A 15,561-nucleotide genomic window follows, 5' to 3' on the forward strand; every position below is an offset into this window, starting at 1 on the left:
TAGAGGTTTCACTGTATAATATTTTTTAACATTAGAAGTAATTAAAAGTTGAAAATTGATCAATTACATCATATGCCCAAAGTTGCAAATTGATCAATTACATCATGCCAGCCAGATAAACCCAGAGAAAAACATATTTAGTAGAAAAACCTAAACAGAAAGTTGTAAACATATTTAGAAAGTTGCATATTCAGTAAATGCCAGAGATAAACTCAGCCATTGCCTCAGCACTGTCATAGAAAATCACCCTGCCATTGATAGGTACAGCAACCGAGCAGCAATCACGAACCTCCATTGCATCATCAATCTAACGAACATATACCATCCTAGCAGAACCAACTTCAATTTTTCCCCCTTGGGTAAAGTTTTCCCCCCTTGGGTAAAGATGGTTTCATCATGACCATCATCTATGGCATACCTTTGATAACCAGTACGCGTCTTAAAGAAAGTTGAAAACGAACCCAACTACTCCAAGAGGCATATCATCTAGGATAAAAAAAAACATATACACAAAGAATCATCAATCAAACATACAAAAAAACATCAGACTAATAGTCCCTTTTATATAATCTATACTATTAAAACAGAAGTACACATAAAAATACCTTTTTAAATTGCACAATATTTACAATCCAATGCCATTATAAATTTAATTAACTTATAGTTAAAAAATATTTGTTTTTCCAGCTATTAAATGTTTTTGTAAAATGATTAATCCTACCTAAAATGACGGAAACAAAAAAGAAAAGAATTATTTACCTTTCCCACCAAATTGTTAGTCCTCCAAAATCAACACCGCGAAGCATAGTTCTTCCTTTTATTTTATTTAACCTGCACCAACATCAAATGAATGTTAATTACACGAGTAAATTAACACATTGAAAAATGTCTTTTTTAAATAAAGGTACTTTCTTAGTATTACGTTTTATTTAAGTAAAATATTAATATGCATGACTCAAGTCTATTTATTTCTACCCTCGGATACCTGATATATAACATAATTAACACAAATAATTAGTTGATTTTAATAAAATATAAATTAATATGTAAATGTACTATTTTATGTATATTTAATAAAAATAATAACCCAATACAAATATAATACTCTCTCTGTTTTTATATGTAAGTAGTTTTAGCAAAAAATGTTTGTTTCACAATGTAAGATGTTTTCATAATCCAAAGCATCTTTTACATTTATTACATGTTGTGTGACCAATCAAATAATTCAAACATATTTATTATTGGCTGAATTTATGTATTAAAATGCTATTTTTTCAAAAGTAAAAGTTTGCTTATTATTCACACTTTTAACTAAAACTACTTACAAATAAAAACAGAGGGAGTATGATAAATATGTATGAATATAAAATATATACCAGACTTTAAAAAGTATATAAAATTTTTCATTATACATTAAATTTTTGATTAATAAAAAATAAAAACCCACTTGTGGAGAGATGTCATATTAGAAAAGTGTGGATGCTATAATTGATGGTTCAACATAAAACAAAACTGTTTAATATAAATTATAAAATTATTATGTTTTAAAATTTGACATCAAACAATTATTTAAACATTAAAATTATAACAAATATACTACCACTTATAGAAGATAAATATTGGACTTTTAGTAATTTAAACCCCTAACTAAAGATCAATCGTAAAACAAACCCTCGACTAAAAATTTTGTGAAATAAACCCTCATCTTTATTTCCGTTAATATTTTCTCCCCTCCGTCACATTTATCGTTAACTGTTGACGGAGAAACGTTAATTATTGACGACCAAGGTTACACAGGGGCGAAAACATTAATGGATATAAAGATGAGGGTTTATTTCACAAGATTTTTAGTTCATGGTTTATTTTACGACCTATCTTTAGTTGAGGGTTTAAATTACTAAAAATCTTTTTTTTAGAAAATCCTATAAGTGTTGGTTATTTCGTAATTATTTCAAACTTCATAAATTTCAAAGACCGACTCTACTATTAATACCCCTGTTCAAAACGCAGTCGCCTAGGCGCTACTCGGTGGGTGACCGCGGCGAGTTGGACCAAATCGGTGAATCTATGCGTTGACCCGCGTTTGACCGTCTAATTCCCGCGTAATCCCACGTTGACCGTCTAATTTTTTTTTTTTTTTTTTTTTTAAATAAACTGAAATACGGTTGATTATTTTTACTCATTATTGACAAATTTGTATATTTATTAATACTAAATAGTTACAATTAGCTATCTAATCCAAAACAAATACATGTATACTACATTAGGGATTTTTTCATATCAAACACACCTTAATCTAAATGTTCGACAGATTTTTTTGAATATTCCGAGGAACAGCAGTCCTCGGTATATACCGAGGGAAGGTTTTCTTGGAATTTTCCGAGAACTGCTGTTTCTCGAAATTTTTCGAGGACGCCGGTCCTCGAAAATTTTCGAGGGAAGCTTTCCTCGGTATTTTCCGAGGAACAGCGTTTCTCGAAAATTTTCGGAGGATTTGTCCCTCGGAAATTTTCGAGGGATTCGTTCCTCAGTATATTCTGAGGACTCGTTCGACGAACATGTATCCTCTAAATTTCTTCGGAATTTTAGTTCCTCGAAATTTCGTTAGAAAATTTCGAGGAAATTTCGAGGGAAAATGAAATTTCAAGGAATTTTTTTCGAGGATTTTTTTTCTCGCTATGTCGTCGGAATACGGTTCTTCCGACGACATACCAAGGATTTTATCTCTCAGTATCAGCATGTTTTCTTGTAGTGTACTTAGATTTACAAGATAAGGTTTGACTTGTTCAGAAATTTGATGAAATTAATTCACTTTATAACTGGTTTAACTATGAGTTTATTCACTTTTTTTATTTTTCATTGCATGTTTAAATTTTATTTTTTAGTAATTTAAACCCTCAACTAAAGATAGGTCGTAAAATAAACCCTGAACTAAAAGTCTTGTGAAATAAACCCTCATCTTTATGTCCATTAATGTTTTCGCCCCTGTGTAACCTTGGTCGTCAATAGTTAACGTTTCTCCGTCAACAGTTAACGATAAATGTGACGGAGGGGAGAAAATGTTAACGGAAATAAAGATGAGGGTTTATTTCACAAAATTTTTAGTCGAGGGTTTGTTTTACGATTGATCTTTAGTTGGGGGTTTAAATTATTAAAAATCCATAAATATTTTAAAAAATAAAAATCCGTGCGGATCAAGCTCTAGTATTTTGTCACTGAAATATAATAGTGATTACTTTGCACTTTTGCAGTAAACACTCTTTGGACTCATGTAGGGGTCGTTAAAGATTCTTAGCCCAAAAACAAAAACCGTTCCAATCCGGTTAGATCCGGTCCGGTCGGGAATCATTAAAAGAAATCAAACAATCGCATTAAACATCATTCTTCATTTTTACGTTGCAATCACATCCAAGACTCAACCAAATTTTCCGAAGAAAATATTACACACAGAGGCAGATTTAAGTTTTTTATAACATAATAGGACAGTTTCCACTACTAGAACACTTTTTCCTAAGTTTCTTCTCTTTCGTTACGTGTAATAGTTAAAAATCAATTGTAACTAATAGGCCCCACTTCCTCTTCTTCTCTTTTCTTGACTTTTTCTTTCTTATAATTATTTTTTTTTCACAGAACAAAAAGATATTGAAGATTTTTTTCCAGGAAAAAAAACTAATTTCCAATAATAAAAATAAAAATAGACAATCCTTCTCATAATTTCAAACAAGATTTATTTTCTGTGATAAACAATCATTCATAATAATAAAACAAAAAGAGGATCAAAATCATTTTTGGAGTGGTGAAAAACTTTGTGATTTCTTGTCCAACTAACAATTGTCATTTCTTCTCCAACAAAAACTCCATTGCCGACAACCTCAAACCCTAAGCTCCATTCCGACATAGCTCTACCGCTATCCGCGTCACAGTCAAATCGTCTTCTCCTCGTTGTGGTCGTCATGCTCACGACTTGAGTTGTGGACGCTGGAATCGTCGTCGCTTTAATGGCAGATCAAAGAAAAAGCTTCACCGAAGCAACAATGGTAAAATTTTGATTATTTTCACATATGGTCCTACAACTCTAGTTTATTTTTCAATTTGTCAAAATTCTATTATGTTCACAAATATTTCCGAAACTTTTAATTGTGCAATCCAGACCAAGCGAATGTTCTGATTTTGCAACACTGGTCCGTGCCGTTTTGTTTTATTTTGTTTATGCCCCAGATATTTCTGATTTAAAAATAAATTCTTTAATTTGGTCCCGTAATTCATAGGTTCACACTGATAAATTATCTATGCTACTTTGTACACAAAATATCATTGTCCATTATAGAAGAAAACATAAAACTCTCAAAGGATATTAATGATTTTGGGTGTCCATGTAGATACTAGCTATATTATGGATGATTTTGGGTGTCCATGTGTCCATGTGGACACTGGCAACATAGTACACATGTATACACTTATTTGTATACAACATTTACATTGTGCACCTTTACTATTATCACTTTTCATTATATGTACACAAATCAAAATCAATTCTCAATATAAAGAGTATCATTTACAAACAAAACTCTCACATCTGCACACATGCGTTATATTTGCACACATGTACACATCTTCCATTTTTTTTTAAACGTGTATACTATTATCATGGTTGATTGTACATGGTTGATTGTACATACTATTATCATGGTTGATTGTACATGGTTGATTATATATGACTACACACCAGATGTCACACATTAAAATATGGAGAATTATACTTACACATGTACACTAGTATATCGTATAACCTTTCTTATATGTACACAAAGCAAAACATATTTCAAAAAACATAAATAATGTGCATGTACATAAATTGATACATTAGTAGCATGGCACAACAATACATATTCAAGTTTCAGAATGTGTACAATCGTATGTTGTCCATACATCTCATCTATCATACTATCTAATTGGATAATTTTGCAAGTTTCAGAATGTGTACAATCGCTATGCTGTCCATGTGTACACACAAATTTTACTATCATGTACAATGATTCACTTGTATAATATTGTCCACGCGTATATCAATGCATAGATACCCACATGTAAGATCAAATTTTGTTTTTGAGCAACAATAACAAAAGGCATGTGTGTACACATGTAGAAACTTAAACAAATTAGAAGCTAAGACAAATAGACATGTTATTTTGTGTACATTTTTTATGTGTACACATGTACATCAAAGTTAAGACAAAATGTACATGTTATTTTGTGTACATTTTGTATGTGTACACATGTACATCGAAGTTAAGACAAATGGACATGTTATTTTGTGTACACTTTGTATGTGTACACATGTACATCAAAATTAAGACCAATGGACATGTTATTTTGTGTACACTTTGTAGGTGCAAACGTAATTTTATGTTTTATTCATATCTAATGATTTTTAACTTTGATTTCACATGTAATTTATTTTATTTTCCAATGCATTTAAGAATTAATTATGAAAACATATTGCCCAATTTCATCAACAGAGAGTTGAAAAACGTTAGAGACCAAAAATGCACAATTAACAAATTTTGGGTTAAAAACGAAATTATACAAAATGTTAAGGACCAAAAATGCAAAAAATCCAAAAGTAGCCACTAATGTTATCAAGCTTTTACAGTCTCGTAACTTCGAGAGAGATGAGATAAAGACACTGGAAATGTTGTTTAAACGCAAAAAAGAAAAGAGATGACGAGATGAATCAACGCGTCAGAGGTGATGACAAGGAAGACCACGACATATCTAGGCTTCATCCAAGTAGGAGAAGACAAGAAACTTTTGCGGCAAAAAAATTGTTCATATTAACACTACATTCAGCTGAGACCGCTCAGCTTCTTCATCTTCATCTTATTTAATCTTTAAGATTATTGTAACAGAAAAAGAAAATTTATGTTACAGAGAAAGAGAAAGAGAAAAAGAAAGAGAAAAGAGAAGAAAAAACAAAATTAAAAATTGTGGGATCCATTTAGTTTCAACAGTGCACACAATTAGAAAATAGTTAGCTTGTGGTTTTGATAAACTACCTTAGGAGCAATAACTGCCCTAAGGTGTAATAAAAAACTTGAAACTGTCTTTGACTGAAAATAACTCTTTTCCGAACCCACTCTCTTATGATTCATACATCCATTGATGAGAAGCGTTCAAGATTAATTCTTCATTAACCGAATAATCTCTGTTTAGTTTATCGGCTCGATTTCTACTTGACCAAATTGACAAAGAATACATAAACTTTATTCATCCACTAAACCAGCAACAGTTATATTGCTTGCCGGACTGGAAGGAATTTATTCGATTTTTGGCTAGGAATTTTCGTAGGGCCACTTGTCCTAGAGGACTTAACCTAGCTTATACCATCTTGACGATGAAAGGCTAAAGCATCTGGTGAAGAGAACTGAGAGAGCTTAGCCATAAGAAACTTTATGTTTGTGTGGGTGTGTGTTTTTTGCTTCATAATGCTATTGTGTGTTTGGCCTGGTAAAACTATGCTTCTGCTTTTAACATTGATGTTATTTTAAACTAATCAATTAATAATATTTGCCAATGCAGAAAATGGGCGAGTCTAAGGGGGCATGGGAAAAGGAGGACTAGTGATTCCAAATGTTACGTCTGCAAACTCTTACAACGTCTCCCTTCAGTTGTCTCCTGTTATTTCTTTTTGGGATTGTATTGTTCTAGCGATGAGGCATTCCTATACACCAGAGTGGGTGTAGTAGTTCTTGAGTTCCTCTACGAGTTTATTTAGTTAGCACTATAGATATATATTTAGAGGAAGCAATTATGGATCACTGTGTGTGCAATCAAGTTCACCAGTAGCTAGAAAAAGAAGTCACATGGAAAAGATGAGTTCGATCGTGTCAAACAAGCTGAGAAGAAAAAGAGACGTCTTGAGAAAGCCCTTGCTACTTGTGCAGCCATCAGGGCCGAGTTCGAGAAGAAGAAGCAGAAGAAACTTAAAGAACAGCAGAGGCTAGATGAAGAAGGTGCTGCTATTGCTGAAGCTGCTGCTCTTCAAGTCCTACTGGGTGAAGATTCTGATGAAGATGATTCATCTCGAGTCAATGGTTGGTGAAGAAATTAAAGGGTTTCAAGATGGATATGTTTAGAGGTGAAAGCTATGCGGTTCAAGGGATTGGGTTTGTGTCAAAAGGTTGTGGATTAGGAGACAGTAACTGGTCGCCATTCGCTAGTGATGCTTGGGATGATGACAACATGGGAATATCAGCTGATTTGATTACTGCTCAGGCTGTCTCGTCTCTACAGATATCTGAAAACAGTGACGAGCACACCTTTGTGTTCAATAGGCTCTTCCGGGGATGATGGATACCATTATTCCAGATTTGGTTTGCTAAAAGAACCATGAATGTGTTATGGTGTAAGTTACTGTGTTGTTTATTTGTAGCCCTTTTGGTTCTTTTGGTGTGAGATTGCTTTGTTGCTTCTTACCTTGCAATATTTTATGGACGCATTGCGAGTTGTTGTCATATACATGTTAAAAACTCTTTATATCTGAATTGCAGCTATCTTTTATCACAGTTTCTTCACAGAAAACTTTAACTATATGATTCTACATTCTTATTTGTGTTCATATATGTTTAAATCATTCGAACCCTGACTATAGAAAATAGGAGGTGAAATAAGATACAGAAAAAGAAACAACTGGTATTATGAAAGCTCATTTGCAAAATCTTGGCCCATCTAATGTCACTTCAAAAGCACAATATGATTAGGTACATTTCTTCCTAGCCAGGATTGGCCTTTGGTGAAATGGATGGGCTCGGTTCGCAAGTTAAGATGATGATGATGTACTGTATCTTTGGGTTTATGACAAAAAAGTTTTTTTTTTTTTTTGATCGAACAGATAACTTCGTTAGAAAGAAGATTACTCAGTTGCTGCTACAAGAGAATTAAGAGAGTACAAGGCTGTCTTTGCCAAGGAATCAGCCACAGTGTTTGCTAAACGCGGAATAAAGAAAAACGAGATAGATGTAAAGGAAGTGCCATGATTCTGATATCATGGAGAATCCCCTTCAAGACGACATCCTGATTCTGAGAGTTCAAGAGTAGAATGAGAGCCTTTGAGTCAGAGAAGACATTGAAACTACTGGCATGTGAAGAGACAGCTGCAGTGATTGCCGCTTTAACCGCCAACGCCTCTGCTACAAGAGCTGAGGACACATAACGCCGGTGTGAAGAGAAAGTCTCGGTGCAGGTATTCTGAAAACTGAGAATTAAACAAGTAGGGACAACGAAGACCAAAACAAGAGAGCTGGACCATGGGACCATAGTAGTAGTTTCCGTAGAAACACCCGAAAGGAAAAAAGAAAGTTTCTTTGTCGGACTCTTCTTCCAATATTATTGACCAATGCATCCGACGACCCATACGTTACGTAACTCAGTTCTTTGGCTTCTAGAAGGACTAAGCAACTTTCCTACCATATATATATGCTTTTCATTGTTATTGGCTACTAAGTCTTATGGTGCTTCCTTGTTTTTATTTCTTTCTGCCTTGGTAGCATTCATCTTGGAATGAAACTCTTGTATTCTTCCACTTTTCATTTTATGAAATTAACATTCTTAGCAAAAAGGAAAAAGAAAAAGAATGAAAGTGGAGCTATGTCTTAACCTTTTGGAAGTTAAAATTGAATGGACAACTGTAACATCCGATTTCAAGTATAAGATGATGTACATGGAAGTTGCTCAAAAAAAAAAGATGATGTACATGGAAATGTTTACTACAATAATTGATTTGGTTACTCACATTAATAAAATATATTTATTTTTTGGTCACATCAAAAAAATTCAAATTAAATACATTTAACCTGGAATAATTCAAACATGAGTGTTCTAACAAAATATGATTTTCAATATTGTGGAAAAGTAAGACCAAAGCATATAAAAATTTCACATAGTGATTGTATAAATAGTAAACAAGACTTTTTCGAACCTTTAAAAGATAACAACATCCCTACCGTCTGACAACGTAAAACCCACGTGCTGAGTGAATGAACATGGAAGTCATCGCGGCCGGGACACTACAGGGACTTGCTAAATACTATCACTACCCAAAGAGTGGTAAATGTATTATTCATTTCGTTTAAATGATTCATTATTAATAAAAAATATATTTCAGAAATATACATTTTTTACATTTTAAATATATCTTTATTAGATAATGATAAATTGTAAATTTTAAATAAATTAATTATGTTTATTATATTTTTATTAACTAAAAGTTATGAGAAGTAATTAATTACAAAATAATATATTTATAATTAAAATTATAAATATTTTAATATATATTAAAACTGTTAAAAAAAGTTTCAAACTGAGAGAATATTAACAACTTTCGTGTGAATTTTTTTAGAGCATGATTAATCCGGAATTTTTAGGGTGTATGAAATATAAAAAACAATTTCTTAAATTCCGATAAAAAAATCCACCTCAGAAACCCTGGATTAATCATGATCTTATATTCCAAACTTTTTATCACTAGGTCTCTCCCTCCCTAGTAAATGTTTTCTGTCGTTTTCCGGGAAAGAGGCATTAAAGGGAGGTACAACGCCAACATGTCTCTCTCATTTCAAAGTTCATCTGGCTGCTTCTTTTATGAATTTTTGATTCATATGCCAAACGTCGCCAGCCTCACTTACCCAATCCCACATTTCGAAGTAAGTAAGTTTCTCCTACACTTTCTTTACTTTTTTTCTCTATTTTCCATAACTATTATCCTTTCTTCCAAAACTCTAAACGTACTACCAAAAAAAATAAAAAATTCTGCTCTATACTTATGGATAAATATGATTTTATCCTTTTTTTAGACTATATTAACAGGTAATAAAAGTTATTCTCCCCCTTTTTATGCGAGAATAAAAACTCGCTATTTGGTATAATATCAAATTTAGAGGCTAGCATGCAACCCAATGCAGTTAGGACATCTCCAACCCAACTCAATTTTTTCCTCCAAAATAGAATAAAAGTAAATATGGAGTAAAAATGTTCCAACCCTACTCCATTTTCCACTCCATAATAAAATTTACTCCATAAATAAAGTAGGGTTGAAACATTTTTACTTCATATTTACTTTTACTCTATTTTAGAGTAAAATATGGAGTTTTACATTGGAGATGCTCTTAGAACACTAGATTTCAAATCTTCAATTTTTTTTCTTGGCAAAAAATGATATTTTTCCATAAACTGAGTCACATATATATATATTGACCGGTTGTGATAATAAATTTTTTTTTTTTGTTAGTAAAATATGATTTTGTTTTTTTGTCAACGATAATAAAATATGATTGGTATATGCAAAAAACGAAGGGTGGAGAGAAGTGTGTGATCCAACGTCTTTGTTATATAAAACCAAACCTATTATTTCGCAACAGATATTGACTCTAAAAGAGATAGAAAGACTTAAAGAGGCTAGTGAGCCAGCGAGCGTAGGTTTAACGTTTGAGACTCTGAGGAGGAGATGGAACCGACGACGACGCCGCTTCTTGAGCACGGTGGTGGTGGTGGTGAGGTAAGGGAGGATTACTCGCCGGCGAGGACGTTAAGCGACGTGAAGCGAGTCTTTTCTATGGAGTCCGCCAAGCTGTGGAAGATCGCTGCTCCCATTGGTTTCAACATCATCTGCCAGTACGGCGTCACCTCCTTCACCAACATCTTCGTCGGCCATATCGGCGAGATAGAGCTCTCCGCCGTCTCCATCTCTCTGTCGGTCATCGGCACCTTCTCCTTCGGCTTCTTGGTACTCTCTCTTTGGGTTCTTTATCTCCTGGCCGGTCATGAACAGAGACAAAAAAATATTAGCTTAGTCTCTAACATTTTAAAAATAATTTACACAAGACCCCAAATTTATTTAAATAGAATTATTAAATTTTTGACTAGATTGTCTATAGACCCTAAAATTTCAGGACCAACATGCTTATATATGTTCAAATATTTTGTTGAAGCTTGATGAAACTTGCTCTGGTGCAGCTTGGCATGGGAAGTGCACTTGAAACACTCTGTGGCCAAGCCTTTGGAGCAGGTCAAGTCCACATGTTAGGGGTCTACATGCAGAGATCATGGATCATCTTATTCGTTTCATGCATCTTCCTCCTCCCCATTTACATCTTCGCCACACCCGTCTTGAGACTTCTCGGCCAAGCAGAGGAGATCGCTGTTGCAGCTGGAGAGTTCACACTTCTAACCATCCCTCAGCTCTTCTCGATGGCCTTCACTTTCCCCACCTCAAAGTTCCTTCAAGCGCAGAGCAAAGTCATCGCCATTGCTTGGATCGGTTTCGTCGCTCTTATCATGCACGTTGCTATGCTCTGGCTGTTCATTGTTGTCTTTGGTTGGGGCACAAACGGTGCCGCTTTGGCGTTTAGTATTACTAACTGGGGAACGGCGATCTCTCAGATTGTTTATGTGATTGGTTGGTGCAACGAAGGATGGACTGGCTTGACTTGGTTGGCTTTTAAAGAGATTTGGGCTTTTGTTAGACTCTCTATCGCATCTGCTGTTATGCTTTGTCTTGAGCTTTGGTATATGATGAGTATCATTGTCCTTACCGGTCGCCTTGACAACGCTGTCATCGCTGTTGATTCTCTTTCTATATGGTGAGTCGCTTTCACCAACTATGCCTTGTATCCCTCCTCACGGCTTGATTTGAAATCTTTTGGCATTTCAGCATGAATGTTAATGGCCTGGAGGCTATGTTGTTCATTGGAATAAACGCTGCTATAAGGTAACCACAAGACATTGTTTTAGCTGGCTATATATTAGACTTATGGAAACTCATGTGTTGTCTACTTGGTGTTAGTGTCCGTGTCTCTAATGAGCTTGGGTTAGGCCGTCCACGAGCAGCTAAATACTCTGTTTATGTCGCGGTGTTACAGTCTCTACTGATCGGTCTTGTCTTTATGGTGGCTATCATCATAGCCAGAGACCGTTTTGCTATCATTTACACAAGCAGCGAAGTTCTACAACGCGCAGTGTCTAAGCTAGCTTATCTTCTTGGTATAACCATGGTTCTCAACAGCGTGCAGCCAGTTATTTCCGGTAACACAATAATATCTTCTCTTCCAGAGGTTTTCATCACATCATAGATAACCGTCTCTTGGATTTTATTCATCTTGTTTAGGTGTGGCTATTGGAGGTGGTTGGCAAGGTTTAGTGGCTTATATCAACTTGGGTTGTTACTACATTTTTGGCCTTCCCTTTGGGTATCTTCTTGGTTACAAAGCAAACTTGGGAGTGATGGTAAGTAAAAACATGCTTAAAATCCACTGAAGTAGTGAAACCTTTTAAGTCCATTAATAGTGATTATTTTTTTTTTATAATGTTTTCAGGGACTTTGGGCTGGAATGATAGCAGGAACAACTCTTCAAACATTGTTACTAATGGTTGTTCTGTACAAGACAAACTGGAATAAAGAGGTAAGAAACTAAACTAAGACACAAAACCATATCCATATACACTTGTTGATTGAGATCCATTAAACTATCTATATAGTAACAAAAATAACTGTGATGAACAGGTGGAGGAGACTATGGAACGCATGAAGAAGTGGGGAGGGAGTGAAACTACATCAAAGGATGTAATTGCATGATTATGTGGTTTCTGTTTTGTTTAGCTTTGAAAATGAATACGTAGCTTATCTTCTTTTTTTGTTTGTCTTCTCTCATTGGTTTGGTAACTTTATTAGGCTCTAGGAAACTGTTCAACTAGTGAAGTAACAAAACGGTGGTTTTGTTATTTTCTTCCAAATGAAAAGAAAATGCAACTGAAACCATACCAACTTTATGAATGTATTCCAAATGTCAAGTACATTTGCTCTTGTGACTTAAAATGTACTATCAACCAACTTATTTAAAATGTTCACAAGAATTCAAGCGGCCCTGTACTAACATTCAAGACTTGTACAGTTGTACTTTTCCAACAAATGATTTGCTTACGGAATCGTTTAATTTTCCTTTTGCTTATTGTTGTGTGAAATAATTCAAATAGATAATATATGGTTTCAACTATCATGTAACAAGAAGTCAGGATGGCCGAGTGGTCTAAGGCGCCAGACTCAAGTTCTGGTCTTCGAAAGAGGGCGTGGGTTCAAATCCCACTTCTGACAGTATTTTGAATTTTTAAATTAAGTTTGAAAACTAGTGCTAAAACATCCTTAACTAATGCCAACATAATAGTTTACATGTAGGTAGAGCATGTAGAGAACTGCAGCTGCTGCAAGAAAGCTCACAAATATCTCAATGCCCTTGAGACAACTTGAGAGTACTTCCCGTCTGGAGTCTTGTACTGTTTTGGTGTTTGCAACAATTGTCATAGGTTGTCGACGATCTCAGCTGCAGATAACTCACCAGCCCTCTTGAAGTAATCTCGTATATGTTACGGAGTAATAATGGCCGAGGCGAAGCAAATCCTAATGTCTTTTATGTGGCGAGAACGGAGCGGAGCTCAAGTCGACTTGTAGTATTTAGTGAATTTTAGCAATCAACAAAATCAGAGCTCATGGAGACTTTGTATTGTTTCCAAATTCAAGAATCTCTCACTCATATTTTGCCAGATATTTTTCAATCTTACCGATGACATTCATCACCAAGAGGATGAAAGTTGGGCTAACATCATACATTTATAATTAATATTTTCAAACTAAAGAGCTTTGTAAGTTGAGACATTGAAGTAAACAAGATTCAAAATGATTACAAACTTAAATAAAACCTAAAAAGCCTTTGGAGATTATGAAGAGAAGAAGAGAGAGGCAAAATCTGAGGAACTGTGAAAAGAGTAAAACAAATCCAAAAACAAAACAAGGAATGTTCTGAATTTTTCTAAGCAGCAGTAACAGCCTTGGCCTTCTTAGGCGCACGGTAGGTACCAACGACACAGGCATGGTCACGCTCAAATGGCTCAAGCGTCACCTGCTCTGCTGGCTTGAACTGCTCCTGTTGCAGCTTCTTCACTTCGCTCTGAAACACTGCTTCTGCTGGAACTGTTGAGTCAATACAGTTAGCCTGCCAAAAAAAAAAAACATGTTTACTAAAATCTTTGGTGTGAATGAACGTTCGAAGTTTTACATAAATGAATGTCTTGGAATGCTACTAACCTTGATTGAGATAACAAAGTGACCTCCTGTTTTGAGGAAGAAGCTTGAGTTCAAAGCCACGATCCTAGCCTATTTAAGAGGTTTATTTAAGAACACAACACACACATGTAAATATATTAATTATGTTAGAACTCTTGAAATAAAAAAAAATGACATTACAAACTTTGAACAAGAAAAGCTGAATGGCAACAGAAATTTGGCGCTCCAATCAAATTATCAAATCAAAATACTAATATGCTAAAATATGTTTGATTTAGTCACAACAGGAAAAAAACAAAACCGATTTTGAATTTGTATTTTTCAAAAAAATATAGATATTTTGTTTGAAAAACAAAAATGGAATATGCATAATGCACAAAAACTAAATTCTGAAGAATAGAGAAACAAGATGTTCTTAAGCATCAGAAACTTGGAGTTTGCATCATCCATGATGATCTGAAGGGGAATCCAAGTAAGCTCATCATTTGCTATCATCAGAACACCGTTTTAAAAAGCAATGCACAAATACAATGCGATATAGCAAAAGTTTTTAAAGCAAATTTTAAATAGCATCAGATCATTCCGAGTGTAATATATAATAAAGAAGCAAACCTGATCTGGCTGAGCAACATCAGCGAAGATAACATCAACCATGCCAACGATCATTCTGTATTTAGCAGGGTGTCTAGCATCTTCAATGATAGGAATAATATTAGTTCTCTTCTTAGCCATGTTCACCAAGTCTCTACCACTTCTGTGAGAAAACTCAACAGCGTAAACGCATCCCTCCTACAAAATTACAAAGCCAGCAGTAAAGCAACACATCTAGACATGTAAGAATTAATACTTCTAACGGCTAAATTTTTCTTACAGATCCAACAAGATCAGATACATGGGATACTGTAGTTCCAGAAGCAGCACCAAGGTATAGAACTTTAGCACCAGGTTTCTACATTGAAACATAAACAACCAATACATGACAACACTTCCCACAGGCATCAGGATAGATAAGATTTAAACAAGAATGAGACTTACAATATAAATGTTATCAACACCACCGAGAATAGCAGCGGCCAACTTAGAACGGAAAGGATTCCACACTCTGTATTCAGTCTTAGTTCCATCTTCATTCTGTAGATTCAATGACAAGCCAATTAAGACTTTCATCTAAAAGAGGTAAACAAACAAACAAACAAAATTCAAGTCAATCTACCTGAACAGAGATTCTCTTCTCGTTGTAAACAGCTTCACCAGGGACCAAGTTCTTAGTGACAAGAGCTTCTTCTTTACCCTTTGCAATGAACACTCCAGCGTGTCTGTGTGGCTCCACAATCACTTTGCTGCCTCCCTTCATTCCTCCACGTCCTCTAGGTGCTCCTCTTCCGCGAGGACGCTCTGCTCTACCTCTTCCTCTCATGCCTCTGCCGCGTCCACGGTGTCCAAAACCTCTT

At 34.8% G+C, this 15,561-nt stretch overlaps 2 protein-coding genes, 2 non-coding genes and 1 pseudogene across 4 annotated transcripts; 3 read left to right on the forward strand and 2 right to left on the reverse strand.

Moving 5' to 3' along the window:
- Positions 1 to 6,810: 6,810 nt before the first annotated feature.
- LOC108853612 (uncharacterized) lies at positions 6,811 to 7,350 on the forward strand (annotated as a pseudogene).
- A 3,059-nt stretch (positions 7,351 to 10,409) lies between these two features.
- Positions 10,410 to 12,861, forward strand: LOC130501423 (protein DETOXIFICATION 35-like). Its single transcript, XM_056996350.1, has 7 exons — positions 10,410 to 10,780; positions 11,011 to 11,636; positions 11,708 to 11,764; positions 11,840 to 12,078; positions 12,161 to 12,279; positions 12,369 to 12,455; positions 12,557 to 12,861. The coding sequence occupies exons 1-7, from the start codon at positions 10,502 to 10,504 to the stop codon at positions 12,626 to 12,628; spliced, it is 1,479 nt and encodes a 492-aa protein (XP_056852330.1). The 5' UTR covers positions 10,410 to 10,501; the 3' UTR covers positions 12,629 to 12,861.
- Positions 12,862 to 13,060: 199 nt separating this feature from the next.
- On the forward strand, positions 13,061 to 13,144 carry TRNAL-CAA (transfer RNA leucine (anticodon CAA)). The gene has a single exon. It is a non-coding gene; the product is annotated as a tRNA-Leu (tRNA).
- Positions 13,145 to 13,686: 542 nt separating this feature from the next.
- LOC130501422 (rRNA 2'-O-methyltransferase fibrillarin 2) lies at positions 13,687 to 15,555 on the reverse strand. The gene is made up of 6 exons (XM_056996348.1): positions 15,324 to 15,555; positions 15,146 to 15,241; positions 14,982 to 15,059; positions 14,723 to 14,899; positions 14,132 to 14,200; positions 13,687 to 14,039 (listed from the first exon to the last, which is right to left on the reverse strand). Exons 1-6 carry the CDS (start codon positions 15,525 to 15,527, stop codon positions 13,857 to 13,859), a joined length of 807 nt encoding a protein of 268 aa, XP_056852328.1. The 5' UTR covers positions 15,528 to 15,555; the 3' UTR covers positions 13,687 to 13,856.
- LOC130501427 (small nucleolar RNA snoR60) lies at positions 14,529 to 14,601 on the reverse strand. The gene has a single exon (XR_008939671.1). It is a non-coding gene; the product is annotated as a small nucleolar RNA snoR60 (small nucleolar RNA).
- Positions 15,556 to 15,561: the final 6 nt, after the last annotated feature.

Source organism: Raphanus sativus, unplaced genomic scaffold, assembly GCF_000801105.2.
Source record: "Raphanus sativus cultivar WK10039 unplaced genomic scaffold, ASM80110v3 Scaffold0193, whole genome shotgun sequence".
In the NCBI taxonomy this organism is placed as follows: Eukaryota; Viridiplantae; Streptophyta; class Magnoliopsida; order Brassicales; family Brassicaceae; genus Raphanus; species Raphanus sativus.